Source organism: Macaca nemestrina, chromosome 7, assembly GCF_043159975.1.
Source record: "Macaca nemestrina isolate mMacNem1 chromosome 7, mMacNem.hap1, whole genome shotgun sequence".
NCBI lineage: Eukaryota > Metazoa > Chordata > Mammalia > Primates > Cercopithecidae > Macaca > Macaca nemestrina.
Window position 1 is genome coordinate 102,042,639 of NC_092131.1, and position 16,224 is coordinate 102,058,862.

The window sequence follows — 16,224 nt, forward strand, 5'->3', positions numbered from 1 at the left end:
GATGGGGTTTCACCATGTTGGTCAGGCTGGTCTCGAACTCCTGACCTTGTGATCCGCCCGCGTTGGCCTCCCAAAGTGCTCCTTGCCCGGCCAGGAGGTGGTATTTCTATCATTTCCCCTTGAGTGTGGTCTGGACCTAGTGACTTGCTCCTTACAGAGGATATGTAGGGAAAAACAGTAGCTCTACAGTGGAGAAACCTGGCGGACACCACTTCAAGTGATCAAGGTTAATATCAGAAGTAGTGAGTAACGCTGCTATAATGTATCCCTTGATATGATGCAATGAGAAAAGCACGTCACCTCTGTTGCATCTTCCCCCAAATCCTTAACCCCAGTTGAATCATGAGAAAAATATCAGACAAGTTGAAATTGGGGGATATTCTACCAAATACCTGACTGGTACTTTTTAAAAATGTTAAGGCCTTGAAAAATGAGGAAAGGCCAAGAAATCATCCCAGATAGGAGGAGACTAAGGAGACACAATGACTAAATATAATATGGTATCCCAGATTGAACTTTGGAGCAAAAAAAACCAAAAAACCAAAAAGATGAGTGGAAAAACTAGTGAAATTTAAAACAAAATCTGTAGTTAAGAGTTAATTAATAGTACTGTACCAATGTCATTTGCTTAGTTTTGACAAATGTGGTGTGGCCATGTTGAACATTAATATTAGGGAAGCTGGGTGAAGGGCATAAAGGAACTCTGTAATTTCTTTGCAACTCTTCTTTAAATTGAAAATAATTTCTAAATAAAAGATTTGGAGGGACAAAAGCAATCATTTGGAAGAGACTGAAAATCTGAACCTTAACAGTCTTTGGTTAATCTTACCTTGTAGGAGGAAGGCTGCAAAGTCTCCTCCTTGAGAGACCTCCATCTTTATACAGGTAGTTTGCTTGCTGGTATCATCCTGAAAACAAGAGAGATGTCGATAGAGTAGGCATAGCCTGCCAACAGAGAATGTATTTCAGGGCTCTCTGTGGTTTGCACCCAGGAGCAGAGATCCTTTTAAAGCTTGGGACATGAAAAGATGCTTCAAACTGCTTCATACTTCCCATTTTTGTACAGGAATTGGACAAGATGGTATGTAAAGAAGTAGAACTCGCTTTTCTATGTAAGGTTTTTGAACTTATTTCCTGGTCTCTTAAATACTCCTGGTGACTTCTGGCATACTATTGGATCTCCTGGTCAGGTGTGCAAACCCTAAAGCCTATGCTGGCATCCAATTATTCAACTGAATTGAAATAAATTCTACATGACACTGAAAACTCTGGTAGTTGCTGGACAAAAGGCTCTATCTAGACTGTGGTAGAGACTGAATGTAACCCTAGTATGAAACCTGCTCAAATTGTGGATAAGGTCAGAGAGGCTCAATGTGAATGGTTATGCTTTTTTTTTTTTTTTAATTTTTAAAAATTTTAGGAGAGATGGAGTCTCACTTTGTTGCCCAGGCTGGTCTTGAACTCCTGGCTTGCAAGTGATCTTCCCAAGTTGGCCGCTGAAAGTGCTGGGAATATAGGGGCATGAGTCACCATGCCCCGACTAATATATCTCCTAAGTCTCTTAATTTATATTAGCTCCCTTGTTTGTTTTTCTGTTTGCCATTTATTTGTTGAAGAAACCATGTCATTTGCCCTATGGAATTTTTCACATTGTGAACTGAACTGATTGCATCTCCATGGTTCCTGTATTTCCTGTAAACTGATAATCAGATCTACAGCTTTGACTAGGTTTAGGTTCAATGTTTTGGGAAGAACACTCCACAGGTGCACTGTGTCCTTCCTACTGCATCATATCAGAAGGCCCATAATAGCTGGTTGTCTCTCTTTTAGTAATGTTAAGGTTGACAATTGAGAACAGTTATCATCCTGACTCCTTTATTACAAACTTCCCCATCAGCCATTGGTGGTTATTGCCTAGACCATTCTTTGTAATAGGGAACAAGAGTAGGATACCTCAGTTCTATCATTCCTTCTGCATTTGTTAGAATTTTTCTATAAGGAAGATCTTTCCATCATCAACTATTTGGTTGCCTTGAAATTTGGTTGCCCATATGAAAAAGTCAGGATAAAAGCTTGATTCTTTCCCTTATCAGTTTTCAGAATACTGAGTGTGTGCCCTCACAACTTCCAAAGGCGATAATAATGTATTTAAAATATATGATTATGAATTAATGGATTTTAAACATTTTTGGGTGTTTTAATCCACCAACAGTACTTTTTTTGTAACGTCGCTGATAATTTGAATATCATAGTTATGCTGGTCTCATAAAATGAGTTGTGGGACATTCCCAGTATTTTTTTTTCTTAGGAGAGTTTATTTAAAGATAAAATTTAAATATAGGTAAAGGCACAGGTATTAAATGCATAACTTGATGAGTTTTGACAAACTTATACATCCATGTAACTAATACCCAGTCAAAGTTTAGGACGTTACCATTATCCTAGAAAGTTACCTTATGCCTATTTGAGCCAATTACACTTCCATATGCAACCAATGTTCTGCTTTCCATCACTAACACAGATAAATTTCACCTGGTCTTAAGTTTCATATAATTAGAATGTACTCTTTTGTGTCTGGCTTCTGTCATTCAACTTGATGTTTCTGAGTTTCATCTGCTGTGTTGTTTTTAATCATCAGTTGTTTCTTATTTATTATTGCTGATTAGTGTTCCATTGACTTAGTCTACCACAAATTTTTATTTGTTCTCTAATTATGTTTTTTTTTGTTTTTGTTTTGAGATGGAGTCTCGCTCTGTCATCCAGGCTGGAGTGCAGTGGTGCAATCTCAGCTCACTGCAATCTCTGCCTCCCGGGTTCAAGCAATTCTCCTGTCTCAGCCTCCCAAGTAGCTGGGACTACAGGTGTGTGCCACCACACCCGGCTAAGTTTTTGTATTTTTAGTAGAGATGGGGTTTCACCATGTTAGCCAGGATGGTCTTGTTCTCCTAACCTCATGATCCGCCCACCTCAGCCTTCCAAAGTACTGGGATTACAGGCATGAGCCACTGTACCTGGCCTTGATTATGTTTTTTTTTTTTTTTTTTAATTACAAATACAGCTGCTAAGAACATCTTGTACAAATTTTTTTGTGAACAAATGTTTTCATTTCTTTTGGGTAAATTTCTAACAATGGGCTTGATGTATCACAGGTTTAACTTTGTAAGAAACTACCTCACCTGTAATCTCAGCACTTCGGGAGGTCAAGGTGGGAGGACTGCTTGGGTCCAGGAGTTCAAGACCAGTCTGGGCAATGGGGCGAAACCCTGTCTCCTTTTGTAAATGTCAGTTTAAGTCTTTTGCCATCTTTTATTGGATCTTTTTATTATTGATTTGGAGTTCTTTGGATATTCTGGATACAAATACATTAAAGGATATAGAAATATATATAAAGGATATATAAAAAACTGATACTTTGGGAGGCCGAGACGGGCGGATCACGAGGTCAGGAGATCAAGACCATCCTGGCTAACACGGTGAAACCCCGTCTCTACTAAAAAATACAAAAAACTAGCCGGGCGCGGTGGCGGGCGCCTGTAGTCCCAGCTACTTGGGAGGCTGAGGCAGGAGAATGGCGTGAACCCGGGAGGCGGAGCTTGCAGTGAGCTAAGATCCGGCCACTGCACTCCAGCCTGGGCGGCAGAGCGAGACTCCGTCTCAAAAAAAAAAAAAAAAAAAAAACAAAAAACTGATACTTTCTCCCAGTCTGTGGCTTGTTTTTATATTTTCTTATTCTATTTATTATTATTATTATTATTTAAGGCCTTTATTAACAGTTTGTAGTTTGGCTTTTTAAAAACCAGATGCTGCACTGATAATGTAATTAGTTCTGGTTATCTGGTTAACAGGCAAAAAATAAATAAATAAATAAATAAATAAATCACCCCCACCTTGCCCAGCCTCAGGAGCCAAGGCATTCTCAGCTGGTGGATCCCTTGCTTTTGTCTCTGCCACATTGGGGTTTAGGATTTCATGGACACCTACACCTGTAACTGAAGTTGCAGTTGCTGACCTTGTGTCTCATCTTGATTTTCCTTCTCCTCTTCATTGCTGACCTCTCTAAGCTGTCTTTGGTGAGAAGGGGCCCTGGAGAATTGTGGTCTAGGATTGTGTCACTGGTCCACCTTGTTCTCCTGCACCCTGGTTGTCAGCACCTCCATCACTTCTCCCTGCAAAGGACGGCTGCAATACGGTGGGCACCTGGTTGTCACAGCCACAATAGTGGTGCACCACAATAACGTGGGTACCCACAGGGTCGCCACAAGCTAGAAACCCATGCCTGGGCCAGCTGTTGAGCCTGGCCTTCAGGAACACTCTCTGACCCTTGGTCCTTTCCCCACTCTCACTATTCTGATAATTCAGCTGGTGAGTGAGTGGAGGACTGGCCCTATGATGCAGACAGCATTCATAATGGTTAGTCTGCTGCAGATCTACTGCCTTGCATGGGAATGCAATTAGGGCCTGTAACATTTGCGACCTCCATACCCTTCAATAACCTCAAACTCCATCTACTACACTGGGAAAGCACTTCCTGGGGTTATTCTTCTATGACTGTCTGCTGTCCAAATACACCTCCTTGATGTCCTTTCTGTTGATGAAACCATATCCATTCCTGACATTGAATTATTTGTTTCTGAAATTTTCACTGCAATGACCCTCTTGTCCTAGCCACCCTAGCAACCACTTTTTGTGGTACGGATGTGGGCACTGCTGAGGACTGGCAGCTGCTGGGTCTCAGCCTCCTTGCTCAGGGTTGTGGTGATGGTGACTGGGGCCAGCTGCGACAGCTGTAGCTCCTCCAGGGTGTGACTGTCACTAGGCCAGGTGGAGGTGGGGCTGTTCAGGGCTCTCTGGGGTCTGCTCTCTGCTCCTGCTACTGACTGAACTCTAATAGCATCTTTTGATGAGCAGAAATTTAAAATTTTTTAACAGCTTTATTAGAGGTATCATGACATAACAGCATGTTTGAAGTGTACAATTAGATAAGTTTTGACATATGTGTACCTCTTGAAACCAACACCACAGTCAAGACAGTGAACATATCCATCACCTTTCCATCACTAGATTAGTTTGCATTTTCTACAGTTTTATAAAAATGGAACCATACAGTTATGTATTTTTTATCTGACTTCTTTCACTTAACATAATTATTTTGAAATTCATACATGTTGTTATATGCATTAATAGTTCACTCCCTTTTATTGAATAGTATATCCCACTGTATGGATATACCACAATTACTTATCCATTCACCTGTTGATGGACATTTGGATGGTTTCCGGTTTTTGGCTATTACAAATAAAGCTGCAATGAACATTCATGTACAAGCCTTGGTATGGGCATACACTTTCATTTCTCCTGGGTAAATACTTAGGAGTGGAATGGCTGGATCACATGGTAAGTACATGTTTAACTTTTGAAGGAACTGCCAAAGTGGTTGTACTATTATACTTTACCACCAGCAGGGCATAGGAAGAGTTCCAATTGTTGCATATCTTTGCCAACACTTGGTATGGTGAGTGTTTTTATTTATTTTTTATTTTCCTTTTTTTATTTTTTTCTTTTATTATTTTTTTTATTTGTGTGTGTGTGTGTGTGTCTGTGTCTGTGTGTGTGTGTGTCTGTGTGTTTTGAAACAGACTTGCTCTGTCACCCAGGCTGGAGTGTAGCGGCGCAATCTCAGCTCACTTCAACCTCTGCCTTCCGGGTTCAAATGATTCTCGTGTCTCAGCCTCCTGAGCTGGGATGTAGATGCCTGCCACCATGCTCAACTAAGTTTTGTATTTTTAGTAGAGATGGGGTTTCACCATGTTGTCTAGGGTGGTCTCAAACTCCTGACCTTAAGTGATCCACCTGCCTGCCTCCCAAAGTGCTAGGATTAAAGGCATGAGCCAACGTGCCTGACCTATTTTTGGTGAGTGTTTTTAATTTGAGGATTCTAATACATGTGTAATTATATCTCATTGTGATTTTAATTTCCACCTCCCTAATGACTAATGATCTTGAGCATCTTATTTGCCTTCCATATATCTTCTTTGGTGAATTATTTTCAAATCCTTTGTCCATTAAAAAAAAAGTTACATCGTTTCCTTGTTTTGAGAGTTCTTTATATAGTCCAGTTACAAGTCCCTTATCATATATGTCATTTTCAATGAATTCTCCCAGTCTATGGGTTGTATTTTCATTCTGTTAACAATATCTTTTACAGAAGTTTTAAATTTTGATAAAGTCCAGTTTACCTTTTCTTTTATGGATCATGCTTTTGGTATTGTGGCTAAAATATATTTACCTAACCCAGGATCACTTTCTTCGTATGTTTCAGTCTAGAAGTTTTATAGTTTTAGGTTTTACATACAGGTATATGATCCATTTTGAGTTACTTTTTGTATATGGTGTGAGGAATGAAGTCCAATATTAATGTTTTATTTTATGATTAGTGCTTTTCATGGTCCTAAGAAATCTCTGCCTGCCCCAAGGTGGCAAAAAAAAAAATTCCTCTGTGTGTGTGTGTGTTTTTTTTTTCAAGAAGAAATGTTTTTAGCCTTTACATTTAGATCTAAAATCCCTATCAAATTAATTTTTATGTATAGTGTGAAGCAGAGTTGAAGTTCATTTTTCCATATTTGCTTTTCCAGTGTTTTAGCATTATTTGCTGAAAATACTTTCTTTTGGCCCCCACTGAATTGCCTTGGTGCCCATCAATAGTATTTCTTAGAAGACAAATTATAATAAAAAGTCTACTATGACTCACACCTGTAATCCCAGTACTTTGGGAGGCTGAGGCAGGAGGATCACCTGAGGCTAGGAGTTCATGACCAGGCTGGGCAACAACATGGCAAGAGTCTGTCTCTATTTAAGAAAAAAAAAACATACTCTGAGCAACACCCTCTCTTTTGGGAATTCACTGATTTAAAAAATAATTTCTGAAAACTTACAGTATTATAGGCAATGATCTGGGAAAAGGGGATTCAAAAGGTAAATAACACAGGTCCTCTTCCCTCAGGAGAAGCAGTCGTATGAACAAATTAGGGTAGAGGGTGTGGGAAACACTGTGGTAGAAATTATGTTCTCTTTGTCAGTGGCACAAAGCAGAAAGAGATCAGCTCCTCTTGGGTATATAAGGGAAAGTATCTTAGAGGAGGTATTTGAGCTGGTCTTGAAGAATGGGGGAAATTTTGGTGGGGAGAAAAGGCAGGCAGGGAGATGAGGAGAGCATTTGAAGCAGAAGGAACAGCATGGGCAAGGGATGGGGAATGTGAAACAGCCTAGGACATTTAGGGACTTTTAAGTACTTATTAGATATGTTGGTCTGATTCTCAAAAGAAAAATCTGGAGTTCCTTTGTTAATTTTCTTTTCTTGACAACAGGGTAACTAAATCCAAGGAATTCAGCATGCACCCTTTGATGGTGGGGGATCTTTTAATTGGATATTTTGGAGGAGGCTCTCTGGCCAAGGAAGTCTCTATTTCTTTCTAATCTAGGCCAGCTATCATTGCTTCCATATTAAAAGTAAACTTAATTTGCTACAGCTTTTGGCCCAGCTAATGGTGAAAGAATAGGAACTCACCACTTCATTGATGGCTTTGACTAGGTAAAGACCTTCCTTATAAAAATAAAAGAGTCTAATGACACCTGAAACAGAAAAAATAAGTGAGAATGTAAGACAGACAATTGAGCTGAAGAGGAACTGGAATTTTTTATATTTGACTTTGTGAACTTAACATGATGAGCTCGCTCATTCTTAGGCCTCCTTCCCAGCCCCTCCACTGCCTATGCTGCTCTTGGTCTCCCTGTCTTCCTCCACCCCTCACTTGAAATGTTCAGGTTGTTTTCCTTCCTGGGTCCTCTCCACCTACCCCAACTCCACCAGCATCTCCCAGACATCTCCTGTAAGACATGGGCTACATCCATCCACTTGTTGACTCCTATCTGTCTGAGCATACCATCCCTTACTGCTTCACATCATTATCCAACTGTTTGCTGCAAATGTACTGTATTCCGCTTGAGAATTCATGGATTCTTTGAGGGAAAGGATCATAGCTCACTGTTGGATGTTGTCTTGCCTCTCAATCCCAACAAGCTCCTCATGCAGTTAATTTTGTTGAATTAGTAAGTAAATATGTTAATCTAATTCCCATTTAACCTAATGGCTCCAGTATACAAACATCACCCATCATGACTTCTTACTTCTTTCTTGAGGTGCCTCCCACATACTTATGACTTGCCTTTCTACACTATAATATAACCTTGTAAAGGCATCTGGCCCACTGTAGGTGAACGTCTAACTCAACCCAATACAGATTCATGGGATATCAGATTCATGCTAACAAATGTGCTAGGGACACCAAGACAGTCTACCTTCAGATTCATCATATTGAGGGCTACACAGACTTGAAATCAACTAGTATAATATAGTGTGATAAATGTGTGATCCTATCTTTACATCAAACTCCTTCTGAGTATCAACATTCCCACAGAGATATATCCCTAGATGCCTCAAGTCTGCACATGTTCAAATGGAATTCTTCAACTCACAGAACCCTGAAATCTTATTTTCCCATAACTGTTATCAAGAAATGGCATCATAATCCACCCAGTTATCTAAGGCACAAAGGGGGAGGCATTCTTCTTCACTGCCCCCCAGCACACTTTCCCACTACTTGACCCATATGCATATTCCATCATTCCCTAAGTTTCTCCATTAAATATTCCTTTCATTTTTTAAGCTTTTTATTTTGAACTAATTTTAAACTTATAAAAAGTTGCAAAAATAGTAGAGTTTCTTTGTATCCCTTGTCTTGTTTCCCTTAATGTTAACATCTTACATAACCACAGTACACTTTTTCTTTTTTTTTTTTTGGAGCTGGAGTCTCATTTTGTCACCATTGCTGGAGTGCAATGGTGCAATCTCAGCTCACTGGAACCTCTGCCTCCTGAGTTCAAGCAATTCTCCTGCCTCAGCCTCCCGAGTAGCTGGGATTACAGGCGCCCACCACCATGCCTGGCTAATTTTTTTTTTTTTTTTTTTTGTATTTTTAGTAGAGACAGGGTTTCACCATGTTGGCCAGGCTGGTGTCAAACTCCTGACCACAAGTGATCCACATGCCTAGGCTTCCAAAAATGCTGGGATTACAGGCATGAGCCACTGCACCTGGCCTTCCTTTTCATTTTAACAGCCCCTGCCTTAGTTCCGCTGTTCACAATTTTCTCTCCTCAATGACTGCAATAGTTTTTCTGCCTCTCATTTTGCCTTTTTCAAACTCCTGCCAGAGTGCCCTTCTTAAATGCCAGTCTGGTCAGGTCACTCCCCTGCAGAAAGTTCTTCAGTGTGCCTGTGCTGGTTGAGCAGAGCCTGATGTCTAGAGAGATGCATGCCTTCACAGATGATCTCCAAGTGAGCAGACACTTTCCACTCTGTCTGCCACAATATGACACAGCCTCCTCACTCACTTCCAATGCTGACATCTGCCTTCTCATCCTCCACAAAGCAGGAAAGCTCCTCATATCCACAGGTAACAGTCTGTTTCACCCAAACATAAGGACAGGCTAGAGGGAGCCTAGCTTTTGGGGGGCAACCAAGAGTAACAGCTCACCTATCTAGGACACTGTCTACAGTTTTCCATACCATACTCCCCATGGAGGCCTGGTTCATCCTCAGGCTGAAGGAAAAAGAGCAAGCTCTGGTTTGTATGAGAGGACTGCTGAGTGCTGGAAGGGTGTGGACTCCAGGGCCATACTGCCTGGTTTGAAGCCTGACTTTCCATGTTACCTCAAGTAAGTTATTTAACTTCCATTAAGTCAGCTGCCTCTTCTGAACAGGGATAAAAAATTGTACTTCCCCTCTAGGGCTGCCGTGAGGATTAAATGGGCTAGCACATGTGGAATGGTAGAACAGTACCTGACCCACCATACCTGTTCTGTACGTATAGTTACTATTACATGACCAGGGAGAAGTCTCCATGCCTGGCCCCACCCATACCTCGAAAGGAGATTAAACTGAGAACAGTCTACAGGTACCTGTAAATTAGGCTAAAAAGAAAGATGAAGAACAATACCCATTTCATCCACAGGAGCAATAAGTATTTCATTCCCCAAATCTGTGGCCCAGATGGAAGTGACATCAACCTTAAGCTTCTCCCATGCATATATTTGTTTAGCATTGTAGATATTATAAATTGCAAATCCTTTGGCTCCTCCAATAAACACATAGTCTTGGGACACAGCCATACAGTTTGGCATTTTGTTGAGCTGGGAAAACAAGGAAAAATATTATTTTCAGTTGTCACTATCTTCAAACAATAGGAGTTAGCTTTCAGAGACAGTCAGGGGCCCTTCCTAGATAATAATAACATTTCCTGGCAGGGCGTGGTGGCTCAAGCCTGTAATCCCAGAACTTTCGGAGGCCAAGGTGGGCAGATCACATGAGGTCAAGAGTTTGAGACCAGCCTGGCCAACATGGTGAAACCCCATCTCTACTAAAAATACAAAAATTATCCGGGTATGGTGGCATATCCCTGTAATCCCAGCTACTTAGGAGGCTGAGGTAGGAGAATGCTTGAACCTGGGAGGTGGAGGTTACAGTGAGCCGAGATCATGCCATTGCACTCCAGCCTGGGCAACAAGAGGGAAACTGTCTCAAAAAAAAAACCCCGAAAAAACAATATTCCCAAACATAGTGCTCATCTAAAACTCTTGCCTAAACATCAAGAAATTCATAGTATTTCACTGTTAGGTCAAAGAGAACAGAGAAAACAAGGGAGTTGAGAATAAATGCATATTCACAACACTAGGCATGACCACAGGCCCTGTACTTTATTCAGCTAGTGCACTGTGGGAAGAACGGTAGCCAAGGCACTGGCAGATCCTTAGCCATCTAGCAAGAGAGTAGATGAATACATTAAGAAGATTTTTCCGCTGGGTGCGGTGGCTCAAGCCTGTAATCCCAGCACTTTGGGAGGTCAAGACGGGCGGATCACGAGGTCAGGAGATCGAGACCATCCTGGCTAACACGGTGAAACCCTGTCTCTACTAAAAAATACAAAAAACTAGCCGGGCGAGGTGGCGGGCGCCTGTAGTCCCAGCTACTCGGGAGGCTGAGGCAGGAGAGTGGCGTAAACCCGGGAGGCGGAGCTTGCAGTGAGCTGAGATCCGGCCACTGCACTCCAGCCTGGGGGACAGAGAAAAAAAAAAAAGAAGCTTTTTCAGTAACAACCACTGAATATAAAAGGATAATATTCAATTAACCAGAATGCCCCATATTTCCCCAGGCAATTACCAGATCATTTTAATCAACATCAGCATGCTTCTAATCTTTCAGACATGCACTGACTTACTGAATGCAGCTTTCTGGTAGGAATTCCTTCCTGGATCAGGGGCTTTCATTTATTAACACTCAACTGAGAAACAGGGACTCCTGGTCAACTGCTTACTCCATACCTGGATTTCTCCAAGTGGAGGGAAGACAGTGGGCTGGATCTGGCTGCTCTCAGTTTCCCTCAGTGCGTTCCTTTCTTCAATAATTTCCCAAGACTGGTCAAACAGAAGGTTCACCAGTTTGTTGATCATACGATAAGGCTGAGGCAAGGAATCCAGCTCCTCATCTGGATCCACAAGGACATTATCCTCTTCATCGTCTTTAGGCCAGTCCTCTGTTGGGGGTGGCACCTCCAATGGTCCCTTTCGTGTACCAATGGGGTGCCTTATCTTCTGGGTCTGACTTCCTCTGGGGAATGACATCATAGAAGGTGGCACTGGGAATCTCTACGAAACTCTGAAAAGCTGATAAGAGAAGTAAACAAAGGAATTCTGGAAAAAAGGAAACAATGAGAAGATAGCACACCACCCTTTTCTAGCACAATAGCCAATAGGGACTGTTTATTCCACAGACTGGCATTTTCCTTAATTACCAGAGGACTATTACCACATTATTAGGATATGCTCTTCATATTAGTAAGGACATTAGAGGAGGCGGTATTTTCCAGGCCAACCCTAGATGATGTGTACTAAGAAGGAAAGAGGAATTTGATACCCTTGTTGATAGGAGGGAGGATGTCTTTCTGTCCCAAATACAATTCACTCTCTCTCCTACAACTTATGCTTTCTCCTCATTCCTTTCTCTCTACAGATGGCTGTGCCCAAGCCAGGTGGGCAGTGAGCCACAACTCTCCTCCCTTTCTTTCCTTCACCCCCAATCAGATGCAGTTCAAGCACTCCCAATCCCGACTGATTTGTTCCCTTTTCTCCTTTCCCACTACTGCTGCCCAGGAGTTCTGCAGACACAGTGCTCAGGGCCCATGAGATTTTTCAAGATCCTCCAGAAATGTTTGAGACATTAAAAAAAGAATTGACCAAAATAAGACCCATCAAATTCCACTTCTATCTGCGCCACAGATTTGGGGAATGAAATACTTATTGCTCCTGTGGATGATAATTAAATATTTACAAAAACATTTACAGTGTATTATCTCCACTCTGTGTGTGTGTGTATACACACACATAGATATGTATATATCAACTTATAAATATATGAAAGTCTGTATATGTATACAAATAAAGTTCATGTCTACAAGAAGAGAACGAGTAATCTTTACTTCAGAAAATTCAAAATTGTAGGGCCTGTGGGGTGGTTCATGCCCAAAATCCCAGCACTTCAGGAGACCAAGGTGGGAGGATTGCTTGAGGCCAGGAGTTGGAGACTAGCTTGGGAAACATAGCAAGATCCCATCTATACAAACAATTTAAAAATTGGCTGGGCATGGTGGTATGCATCTGCAGCTACTTGGGAGGGTGGGGTGGGAGAACCTCTTGAGCCCAGGAGTTTGAGGTTGCAGTGAGCTAAGATTGTGCCACTGCATTCTACCCTAGATAACAGAGTGAGACCCCATCTCAAAAAAAAAAAAAAAAAAAAAACCTCAAAATTGTACAATATAAAAAGCCTTTCATATGTCACAGTTTTTAAAAAAATATTTAATGTAGAACATGGGATACATTTTAAGGTGCTTAATATATAGTGGAGTAGGGTCTTGGACTGTATGAGTGCCTACGGTCATGAAGTCTTGTAAAAACCCCGCTGCCATCGTCATCTTTGCTTACTGGCTGGAGTACATTTGTGATGCTTTCAATGTGTGAGTATGAAGACACTAGCTGACACTGGGGAAAGAACCACTGAATTAATTAGTGGGGAGAGTAAGCTGAGCTCACAAAGGGCCAAGAATAATGCCTATTTCCACCAGCAAGACTGGAAAGCCTCATAATTCACAGGGATTATGTAGAGTATTCCGAAAAATCTTGCCTTGGTAGTGGGAAAAATTAGCCCTAGAATAAATGCTCCTCTGTTATCACCCATCAAATCTTAGAAGTTAGATAATCAAACTATGTCTAAGTAACATTCTGCATCCCAGAACAAAGTTCAAGAATATTTAGAGGAATATAAAAATATCCAGCATTCAATGGAGTAAAATTCGCAATGTTCTAGGATCCAATAAAGAAATTACTTGAGCTATAGAAAAGCAAGAAAATATAAGCCATAATAAAGAGAAACATTGATCAACTAAAGCTGAACCAGAGTCAATATAGACATTAGAATTAGCAGACAAAACAGTTACAACTTTTGCCACAAAGTTATAAAGTTATAACTGTTATATCTATATCTGTATGAGCTTTTAGAGACACAGCTGTAAGGTCTGAGATGAAAAATACATCAGATTAGATTAACATGAAGATTTCAGAGGAAAACAAATTAGATGGGCAGAAGAAAACTTGAAGACACAGCAATAGAAACAAAATAGAAACAAACTTGAAGACACGGCAATAGAAACAAAATGAAACAAAAGAAGAAAAAAGACTGAAAAAAGAGAAGAACTGAGGTGTGAGGTCATTTGAAGTGGCCTAATACAAGCGTGACTGAAATCCCCAAAAGAGGGAAGAAACAGAAAAAAAAAAAAAATTGTAGAAATAATGGACAAAAATTTTCTAAATTTGATTAAAACTATAAACCCACAGATTTGAGAAGAAAAACTATATAAAAATTATGGATAAAGACAAAATTTGAAAGCAGCCAGAAGAAGAAAGACATGCCATGTACCAAGGAACAAAGTAAAAAATAACAGCAGACTTATTGAAGGAAACCATGCAAGTGAGAAACAGTGAAGCAACATCTGAAAGTACTGAAAGAAAAAAACTTGTCACTCTGGTATTCTATATCCAGAAAACATATTTTTCAGAAAATTAAAGTGAAATAAAGCCTTTTTAGACATACAAAAATTAAAAGAATTAATCATCAACAAACTAGCATTAAAATAAATAATGTAAAAGAAAGGCTTTTAGGCTAAAGGAAAAGGAACAGGGTATAGTAACTCCCGCCTATAATCCCAGAACTTTGGGAGGCTGAAGTGGGAGGATCACTTGAGCCCTGAAGTTCAAGACCATCCTGGGCAACAAAGGGAGAAAAAAAATTTTTTAATTAGCCAGGCATGGTGGCATGTGCTTGGAGGATCACTTGAGCCCAAGAGGTTAAGGCTGCAGTGAGCCATGATAGTGTCACTGCACTCCAGCTTGGGTGACAGAGATCCTGTTTCAAATTAATTAATTAAATAAATAAAAGAAAACGGTATCAGGTGGAAATAGAAATTTACATAAAGAAGTGAAAAACACTGGATGTATTAGGTAAATTAAAAGATTTTTCTTATTATTTAAATATCTTTAAAAGACATTTAAAATGCTTAAACAAAAAATAAAAATGTAGTGTAGGATTAATAACATATGTAAAGAAAAATGTATGACAATAATAATACAAGGGCTAGGAGTGGAGAAATGGAAGTATACTAATATCACTTGAAGGTAGGCTATGCTAGGTTAAAGATGCATACTCTAAACCCTAAATTAACCACTAAGGAAATAAAGAGTTATAGCCAACAAAAGCGATAAAACACATAAAAATACTTAATTTAAATACTTAATTTAAAAAAGCAAAAAAGAGGAAAAAGGAAACAAGGAACAGATGGGACAAAGAGAAAGTAGCAAAACCTAACCATATCAATAATCACATCAAATGTAAACACTCCAATCAAATGATAGAAGTTGTCAGAATAGATAAGACTCAATATATGCTGTGTACAAAAACCCCACTTAAATATTAAGACACAAGTAGGCCAAAACTGAGAGGGTGAACAAAGGTATACTATGCTAACACTAGTCAGAAGAAAGCTGGAGTGACTACATTAATATCAGACACAGTATATTTCAGAGCAAAGAATAATACCTGCGATAAAGAAGTTCATTTAATAATGATAAAGGTGGGCCGGGTGTGGTGGTTCACGCCTGTAATCCCAGCACTTTGGGAGGCCGAGGCGGGTGGATCACAAGGTCAGGAGATCGAGACCATCCTGGCTAACATGGTGACACCCCATCTCTACTAAAATTACAAAAAAAAAAATTAGCTGGGCGTGGTGGCAGGCGCCTGTAGTCCCAGCTACTTGGGAGGCTGAGGCAGGAGAACGGCGTGAACCTGGGAGGTGGAGCTTGCAGTGAGCCGAGATTGCGTCACTGCACTCCAGCCTGGGTGACAGAGCGAGACTCTGTATAAAAAAAAAAAAAAAAAAATTATAAAGGTGTCAATTAGCTGGGTGTGGTGATGTGCACCTATAGTCCTAGTTACTTGGGAGGCTGAGGTGGGAGGATTGCTTTAGCTAGGGAGGTCAAAGCTGCAGTGAGCCATGATCACACCACTGTACTCCAGCCTGCGTGACAGAGCGAGGCCCTGTCTCAAACAAAAACAACAACAACGACAACAACCGCCACCACCAATGTAAGTTCACACAAAAACCTCTACACAAATGTTTATGGCAGCTCTACTTTATAATTGTCAAAAATGATAAACAATCCAAATGTCCTTCAACAGGTTTATCAATGGATAAACAAACTGTGGTATATCCATATCACTAATAAAAAGCAAAAAACTATTAATCCACACAACAATATGGATGAATCTCAAAGACATTATGATGAGTGAAATAAACCAGTCTCAAAATTTATATGTAGTGTAATTCCATTTATACAGCATTCTCAAAAATGCAAACTGAGTAATGGGGAACAGATCAGTGTTTGTCACGAGCTATAAGCAGGGAAGGGTGTTATTCAAAAAGGACAGCATGGCTGGGCGCGATGGCTCATGTCTGTAATCTGAACACTTTGGGGGGCCGAGGCGGGTGGAACACTTGAGGTCAGGAG

The 16,224-nt window shown here is 40.4% G+C and overlaps 1 protein-coding gene across 7 annotated transcripts in view; it reads right to left on the bottom strand.

Moving 5' to 3' along the window:
* Window positions 1–16,224, bottom strand: part of LOC105488323 (WD repeat domain 93) — a 52,053-nt gene that overhangs the window by 30,565 nt on the left and 5,264 nt on the right. For all 7 annotated transcript variants that reach the window (XR_011626158.1, XR_011626159.1, XM_071100686.1 and 4 more), the window contains exons 2-5: window positions 11,434–11,775; window positions 10,053–10,245; window positions 7,565–7,629; window positions 830–908 (exon numbers count right to left, since the gene is read on the bottom strand). Coding sequence is in view for 5 of the 7 variants with exons in the window: in XM_071100686.1 (XP_070956787.1) it covers window positions 830–908; window positions 7,565–7,629; window positions 10,053–10,245; window positions 11,434–11,736 (640 nt within the window). In the remaining 2 variants the exon portion in view is untranslated. The remainder of the gene's footprint in view (window positions 1–829; window positions 909–7,564; window positions 7,630–10,052; window positions 10,246–11,433; window positions 11,776–16,224) is intronic.